This window comes from Xenopus tropicalis, chromosome 5, assembly GCF_000004195.4.
Source record: "Xenopus tropicalis strain Nigerian chromosome 5, UCB_Xtro_10.0, whole genome shotgun sequence".
Classification (NCBI taxonomy): domain Eukaryota; kingdom Metazoa; phylum Chordata; class Amphibia; order Anura; family Pipidae; genus Xenopus; species Xenopus tropicalis.
In genome coordinates, this window is record NC_030681.2 from 118,734,937 (window position 1) to 118,743,712 (window position 8,776).

An 8,776-nucleotide genomic window follows, 5' to 3' on the forward strand; every position below is an offset into this window, starting at 1 on the left:
GGCATGCCTGACTCAGCCTTAGAACATTTGGTTTAGTACAAGGTTTGCAAGCACATATTCTCTCAGCAACTTGATGGGCCAGGGAAAAGGTGTTTCAGGTAATCAGATACCAAAGTGAGGAAAATTCAGTTTGGGGGTACTGTTATGGGTCCCATCTTGGTTTTACCCTTTAGTTTTTATGGAGAGGGTGACCCTGCATTTTGCTGTGATCCTGTTGACAGCTGATAAATGGTGCAAGATTGGTGCAAAATTACAAATGTTTATAGTCTGATTTGTTTAGATTGAGAGGTGCAACTGATATTAAAGCACCGTATAGCTACTTTTCCATGTTTCATTATTTTAAAGGAGAAGGAAAGGCTAATGAAGAGTTAATCTCAAACTGCAGGCATACCTTCAGTTGTCTCAATAGTGCCCTATAGTCTCCCCATATTTCACCTGTTCAGATGATCAGAAGCCAAACAGAAAGAAAAAACGCTGAGCTGTGTAAAGAAAGTTCCCATAATGCCTCGCTCCTGCACAGACATGCAGACCAAGTGAACATACTCAGTTAGGAAGACTATGGGGCATATTCATGAAAAAGCGAGTTTGAATCCTGAATGGGATAAATTCGGATTGGTTACGATAATTTCTTAAGATCGCAAATATAACGAATATGCTTACGAAAAAATCGTATTAGTCACGATAATATCGTATTGGCAATCCGAAAGTCACGAAATTTCGTATCCGAACGATCGTAAAATGCAGGAAAACCTTTATGACTTTGATCCTTTTGTTCATGATTTTGGAAGCCTCCCATAGGAATCAATGGCACTGTGCAGCTCCAACCCGGCCCAAGGAAAGTCAAGATAACAAAGCTTGAATGAATCCGAAACTTTTGTACTCAACGCAACAATACGAAAAAGTTGCAAAAAGTCACACAGGTACGAAAAAATCGCCGAAAATACGCCTCGGAGCGTTCGTGGATTAGTAAATCTCCCCCTATGAGTCAGCTTCCTACTGATTGGCTCAGATCCACATTCCTAAGGAGGGGGAGTGAGTTCTTAGCATTCTTGAGGGAGGGGAGAGGAGTACAGAGCAGAAAGCTTTGTGTCTGTGGCACATGAATTACAGACACAAGAAATTTTTTCACAGAGAACTCAGTGCAGCATTTCTGTGAGTGCTTATGGCTGTATTTACATAGACCTTTCTGATAAAGCTTCAAATACAGAGTAGAGCAGCGGGATGGCAGCTGTCATGTATGCCGTCACCTGGCGGTGATCACCAACCAGAAGTATGCGCACTTGAGTCCAAAACCCAATCAACACCCAGTGCACATGCTCCTGCTTGGTGATCAATGCTGGAGAGCTGTAGCATCAGATATGACACAGACAAACATGGCAGCTTCAACCCCAATGCACTACTCTCCGATTCAAGCCCAGGAGAAAGAGGCAGAAACTACTTTGTGATGTAGGGAAGGGAGGTGGGGCTCTGTAGGGTTGTGTGTCATTTTCAAAAGTGTTAAGGGAGGGGTTTCCTTGCCCTCTAAACTGCAAATGCCAGAAAGAGAATATTTGAAATGTAGATGGTTTTAAGCATAGGACATATATCTCACAGCAAAGCTAACACCATAGAATCAAACATGCCAAATATATTTCTTAGCAATATGACAGCCCACAAGGGAGGCATACCTGAGAATCCCACTGCGCACTGCATCTTATAGGAGGGATCACCTGTGAATTCTGCCAAGCCATATTCCAAAATGACATAGACCACTCCAATCAACTGAGAAAATACAATTATAATTGTAGCAAAAAGTCCACTGCCTAGCTTGCGCTCCAGTTTTGCACCTTTCCATAACAAGGATACCATGTTGAAATATAGGTGCCAGTCATCTGCGTGGTGGAATGGAGAGAGAAGGAAACGTTGCCAATCCCTGCCATAATAACCATCACGTACACTAATGCAAACTTCCAATAATGGCTTGAAAGGGTTTAAGAAGAGGAAAATATTTAACCCAAGTGCTGCCAAAGTTACAGGTGGGATATTATGAACCCCAAATTGAAAAAGTTGGGCAAACAAAAGCAAAAGCCCAGCATTTATCCCTCTTTGTCTTCTCTGCATTTTAAAATGATAATAATTGGCTTTTCTTTTCTTTTAAACTAGGAGGTTCCAGATTAATCACATCCAGCGTTATCTGAAACAAAAAATAATGTTAAATTTAGGTTTTGCCTCTGCACTGGTTTCATGGAATATGTAATGTGTTATTTTTTTACAATTGTAAACACAATCCTGTTTATCTGTGACCAAAAAAATGAAGCATTACATGTCTTAAAAATGCAAGTGGTTTGTTTATTGAATTAAGAAAACCATTTAATCTACAAATGTACACTGGTATTGTAGCAAATTAAAAAAGGCATCATATAATATTTTTTTCTGCCACTAAAGAAGCAACAGAAACCATTGACACTGAACATTTTCTAATTTTGATGTTCTTTTCAGAAAACAGTAAATACTATATAAATACATACATAAATGTTTTTCTTGATGTAGCAGCTCATAACATAGATAACATAATTTAGACATCTGTCTAAACCATTTAGGGCTGTGGCACACGGGGAGATTAGTCGCCCGCGACAAATCTCCCCGAAATGCCATCCCACCGGTGAGAATGTAAATTACCGGTGGGATGGCATATGCGCCGCATATACCATCCCACCTGTTATTTACATTTTTGCCATTGGGATGGCATTTCGGGGAGATAACTTATGAGCGACCACACAAAAAATAAAATTTATATATATATATATATATATATATATATATATATATATAGTATACAGGGAGGAGCACACCCTATACAAGTCCAAATGCCCTTGGTGCAGGTCAAAAAACAAAAATATAGTAGAAAGAGTGCCGCACACACAGGGACTTGATACAAAAGAAAAAGTGGTTTTATTGAAAAAATTCCAACGTTTCGAGCACAATCTGTGCTCTTCCTCAGGTACAAACCTGACCCTGAGGAAGAGCACAGATTGTGCTCGAAACGTTGGAATTTTTTCAATAAAACCACTTTTTCTTTTGTATCAAGTCCCTGTGTGTGCGGCACTCTTTCTACTATATATAAATATATAGCCAGTAAGCGGCACACCATCAGCATAGGATGATACCTGGGTGCCAGTGCATAATTGTAATAGGTATAACAATAGAGAGTGAGAGCACACACAGGGATTTCCACACAAGGTGATCGATCCCTGTGTGTGTGCTGTCACTCTCTATTGTTATATATATATATATATATATATATATATATATATATATATATGTGTGTGTGTGTGTGTGTGCGTGTAACAGGATCACTCGGTCTTTTTAAATTATGGAAATGGAACACAATGCCTATTATAACATGCTACAGTGATTCTATACTGAAGTAAGGGTGGTTTGTTAGAAGAAACAACACTAAAGCAAAATTAAATTGCCATATTTACTTGGGAGCATCATCCAAAAATTGTTTTATAATTGTAAATATAACACCAATTGAAAGCAGTATTTGTTTCTCTCTGGTTCTGACTCTTGAATGCAACAGGTGTTGAGTTCTGTCAACTGCTACTGTACTTTGCTACACTGATACAAGGCAAAGCCAGAAGTGTGGCAAATAGGCCTGACATATACCCAGGTTGATAACAATTTCATTTACAAATAACTGTAGAACCACTGTTAAAGTATTACAGTTTATTAGGCACATTTAAGAGGAACATTAACTATTAAATGTACTGCAGGATGCTGGGAATTGTAGTTCAAGAGGGAATACGAATAATGTTGCGCTAAACGCTTAAGCAAATATCTAGGATAAAGCGGCCAGGATACAATGGAAATAGAGTAACCAGAGCCTGGCTACAGAGCAAGCATCAGAGCGGAGCTGCTACCCTAGGCCGTATAAGACTTCCTACTGTAGTCAAGAGGGCGGAAGAAGCTATCAGTTCCGATGGGATACGGGCGGAAGAACGGGACTGTAAAGCAATTGGAGCAGAAGCCGTAACAACTCAGAAGGAAGCACTCACAGCAGGACCGAGAGGGTGCCCGCACTGGTTCCCTCCACCAGCCTTCACCCACCCGCATTCCCGCAGCACCCAGCCGTCCACTCCTCCCCTCCCTTACCTCAATCCCCGGAAACAGCGCCTCCCAATGACGGTGCATAGTGTTACTGCGCCGGCGCGTCAAACATTCTTTACAAGTCCGCTAACTGCAACTCAACTTTCCGTAGAGGGTTATTGGGCACTGGTGCGCATGCGCGACCAAATACCTTTTAAAGGGGCCGCATACCTCTTTTATTCAGCATGAGTTTAATGAAATGGGTTTGTGATGAATTAACTTTTTATCTTTTGTTTTAAGCAAAAAAATCTGTTTTTTGTTATTTCTTGAGCTAAAGAGTACAAACAGGGAGATTGTAGCTACTCCATGGGGCACATTCATGAAAACAAGAGTTTGAATCCCGAATGGGATAAATTCGGATTGGATACGATAATTTCTTAAGATCGCAACTATCACAAATATGCTTACGAAAAAATTGTATTAGTCACAATAATATCATATTGGCGATCCAAAAGTCACAAAATTTTCGTACCGAGCGATCGTAAAATGCAGGAAAACCTTTCTGACTTTGATCCTTTTGTGCATGATTTTGGAAGCCTCCCATAGGGCTCAATGGCATTCTGCAGCTCCAACCTGGCCCAAGGAAAGTCTCCCATAGGGCTCAATGGCACTCTGCAGCTCCAACCCGGCCCAAGGAAAGTCTCCCATAGGGCTCAATGGCACTCTGCAGCTCCAACCTGGCCCAAGGAAAGTCTCACATAGGGCTCAATGGCACTCTGCAGCTCCAACCTGGCCCAAGGAAAGTCTCCCATAGGGCTCAATGGCACTCTGCAGCTCCAACCCGGCCCAAGGAAAGTCTCCCATAGGGCTCAATGGCACTCTGCAGCTCCAACCTGGCCCAAGGAAAGTCTCCCATAGGGCTCAATGGCACTCTGCAGCTCCAACCTGGCCCAAGGAAAGTCTCCCATAGGGCTCAATGGCACTCTGCAGCTCCAACCCGGCCCAAGGAAAGTCTCCCATAGGGCTCATTGGCACTGTGCAGCTCCAACCCGGCCCAAGGAAAGTCTCCCATAGGGCTCAATGGCACTCTGCAGCTCCAACCTGGCCCAAGGAAAGTCTCCCATAGGGCTCAATGGCACTCTGCAGCTCCAACCTGGCCCAAGGAAAGTCTCCCATAGGGCTCAATGGCACTCTGCAGCTCCAACCCGGCCCAAGGAAAGTCTCCCATAGGGCTCAATGGCACTCTGCAGCTCCAACCTGGCCCAAGGAAAGCCTCCCATAGGGCTCAATGGCACTCTGCAGCTCCAACCCGGCCCAAGAAAAGTCTCCCATAGGACTCAATGGCACTCTGCAGCTCCAACCCGGCCCAAGCAAAGTCTCCCATAGGGCTCAATGGCACTCTGCAGCTCCAACCCGGCCCAAGGAAAGTCTCCCATAGGGCTCAATGGCACTCTGCAGCTCCAACCCGGCCCAAGGAAAGTCTCCCATAGGGCTCAATGGCACTCTGCAGCTCCAACCCGGCCCAAGGAAAGTCTCCCATAGGGCTCAATGGCACTCTGCAGCTCCAACCTGGCCCAAGGAAAGCCTCCCATAGGGCTCAATGGCACTCTGCAGCTCCAACCCGGCCCAAGGAAAGTCTCCCATAGGGCTCAATGGCACTCTGCAGCTCCAACCCGGCCCAAGGAAAGTCTCTCATAGGGCTCAATGGCACTCTGCAGCTCCAACCTGGCCCAAAGAAAGTCTCCCATAGGGCTCAATGGCACTCTGCAGCTCCAACCCGGCCCAAGGAAAGTCTCCCATAGGGCTCAATGGCACTCTGCAGCTCCAACCTGGCCCAAGGAAAGTCTCCCATAGGGCTCAATGGCACTCTGCAGCTCCAACCTGGCCCAAGGAAAGCCTCCCATAGGGCTCAATGGCACTCTGCAGCTCCAACCCGGCCCAAGAAAAGTCTCCCATAGGACTCAATGGCACTCTGCAGCTCCAACCCGGCCCAAGGAAAGTCTCCCATAGGGCTCAATGGCACTCTGCAGCTCCAACCCGGCCCAAGGAAAGTCTCCCATAGGGCTCAATGGCACTCTGCAGCTCCAACCCGGCCCAAGGAAAGTCTCTCATAGGGCTCAATGGCACTCTGCAGCTCCAACCCGGCCCAAGGAAAGTCTCCCATAGGGCTCAATGGCACTCTGCAGCTCCAACCCGGCCCAAGGAAAGTCTCCCATAGGGCTCAATGGCACTCTGCAGCTCCAACCCGGCCCAAGGAAAGTCTCCCATAGGGCTCAATGGCACTCTGCAGCTCCAACCTGGCCCAAGGAAAGTCTCCCATAGGGCTCAATGGCACTCTGCAGCTCCAACCCGGCCCAAGGAAAGTCTCCCATAGGGCTCAATGGCACTCTGCAGCTCCAACCTGGCCCAAGGAAAGCCTCCCATAGGGCTCAATGGCACTCTGCAGCTCCAACCCGGCCCAAGAAACGTCTCCCATAGGACTCAATGGCACTCTGCAGCTCCAACCCGGCCCAAGGAAAGTCTCTCATAGGGCTCAATGGCACTCTGCAGCTCCAACCTGGCCCAAGGGAAGTCTCCCATAGGGCTCAATGGCACTCTGCAGCTCCAACCCGGCCCAAGGAAAGTCTCCCATAGGGCTCAATGGCACTCTGCAGCTAGCTCCAACCCGGCCCAAGAAAAGTCTCCCATAGGACTCAATGGCACTCTGCAGCTCCAACCCCGCCCAAGGAAAGTCTCCCATAGGGCTCAATGGCACTCTGCAGCTCCAACCCGGCCCAAGGAAAGTCTCCCATAGGGCTCAATGGCACTCTGCAGCTCCAACCCGGCCCAAGGAAAGTCTCCCATAGGGCTCAATGGTACTCTGCAGCTCCAACCCGGCCCAAGGAAAGTCTCCCATAGGGCTCAATGGCACTCTGCAGCTCCAACCTGGCCCAAGGAAAGTCTCCCATAGGGCTCAATGGCACTCTGCAGCTCCAACCTGGCCCAAGGAAAGCCTCCCATAGGGCTCAATGGCACTCTGCAGCTCCAACCCGGCCCAAGGAAAGTCTCCCATAGGGCTCAATGGCACTCTGCAGCTCCAACCCGGCCCAAGGAAAGTCTCTCATAGGGCTCAATGGCACTCTGCAGCTCCAACCTGGCCCAAGGAAAGTCTCCCATAGGGCTCAATGGCACTCTGCAGCTCCAACCTGGCCCAAGGAAAGTCTCCCATAGGACTCAATGGCACTCTGCAGCTCCAACCCGGCCCAAGGAAAGTCTCCCATAGGGCTCAATGGCACTCTGCAGCTCCAACCCGGCCCAAGGAAAGTCTCTCATAGGGCTCAATGGCACTCTGCAGCTCCAACCTGGCCCAAGGAAAGTCTCCCATAGGGCTCAATGGCACTCTGCAGCTCCAACCTGGCCCAAGGAAAGTCTCCCATAGGACTCAATGGCACTCTGCAGCTCCAACCCGGCCCAAGGAAAGTCTCCCATAGGGCTCAATGGCACTCTGCAGCTCCAACCTGGCCCAAGGAAAGTCTCCCATAGGGCTCAATGGCACTCTGCAGCTCCAACCTGGCCCAAGGAAAGTCTCCCATAGGACTCAATGGCACTCTGCAGCTCCAACCCGGCCCAAGGAAAGTCTCCCATAGGGCTCAATGGCACTCTGCAGCTCCAACCCGGCCCAAGGAAAGTCTCCCATAGGGCTAAATGGCACTCTGCAGCTCCAACCCGGCCCAAGGAAAGTCTCCCATAGGACTCAATGGCTTTCTGCAGCTCCAACCTGGCCCAAGGAAAGTCTCCCATAGGGCTCAATGGCACTCTGCAGCTCCAACCCGGCCCAAGGAAAGTCTCCCATAGGACTCAATGGCACTCTGCAGCTCCAACCTGGCCCAAGGAAAGTCTCCCATAGGGCTCAATGGCACTCTGCAGCTCCAACCTGGCCCAAGGAAAGTCTCCCATAGGGCTTAATGGCACTCTGCAGCTCCAACCCGGCCCAAGGAAAGTCTCCCATAGGGCTCAATGGCACTCTGCAGCTCCAACCTGGCCCAAGGAAAGTCTCCCATAAGGTTCAATGGCACTCTGCAGCTCCAACCTGGCCCACGGAAAGTCTCCCATAGGGCTCAATGGCACTCTGCAGCTCCAACCTGGCCCAAGGAAAGTCTCCCATAGGGCTCAATGGCACTCTGCAGCTCCAACCTGGCCCAAGAAAAGTCTCCCATAGGGCTCAATGGCACTCTGCAGCTCCATCCTGGCCCAAGGAAAGTCTCCCATAGGGTTCAATGGCACTCTGCAGCTCCAACCCGGCCCAAGGAAAGTCTCCCATAGGGCTCAATGGCACTCTGCAGCTCCAACCCGGCACAAGGAAAGTCTCCCATAGGGCTCAATGGCACTCTGCAGCTCCAACCTGGCCCAAGAAAAGTCACGATACTGAAGCTTGAATGAATCCGAAACTTTCGTACTTGGTGCGACAATACGATTTTGCCGCACAAATTTTGTCGCAAAGTACAAAAAAGTTGTGCAAAACACGGAAAAGTCGCCGAAAATACGCTCAGATCGTTCGTGGATTACTAAATCTCCCCCCATGTCTGGTCCTTGTTAATTAGATTAACAGTATATAAATTATACCTCTGCTGTTTATGTGGGAATCTTATTATCTAACTTGCTAAGACCAAACATGCAATAGCTTACCAATTTGCCCTGTTAAACCCTATTCACTGAAATGAGGTTGAAA

At 47.9% G+C, this 8,776-nt stretch overlaps 1 protein-coding gene across 2 annotated transcripts in view; it reads right to left on the reverse strand.

The window, feature by feature from the left end:
- rhbdd1 (rhomboid domain containing 1) overlaps window positions 1–4,157 on the reverse strand; it is a 31,059-nt gene extending 26,902 nt beyond the window's left edge. The window contains 2 exon segments of one of the 2 annotated variants that reach the window (NM_001016449.2): window positions 1,668–2,173; window positions 4,135–4,157. In NM_001016449.2, coding sequence (NP_001016449.1) covers window positions 1,668–2,100 — 433 coding nt within the window. In that variant the 5' untranslated portion in view covers window positions 2,101–2,173; window positions 4,135–4,157. 2 annotated transcript variants of the gene reach the window in all.
- Window positions 4,158–8,776: the final 4,619 nt, after the last annotated feature.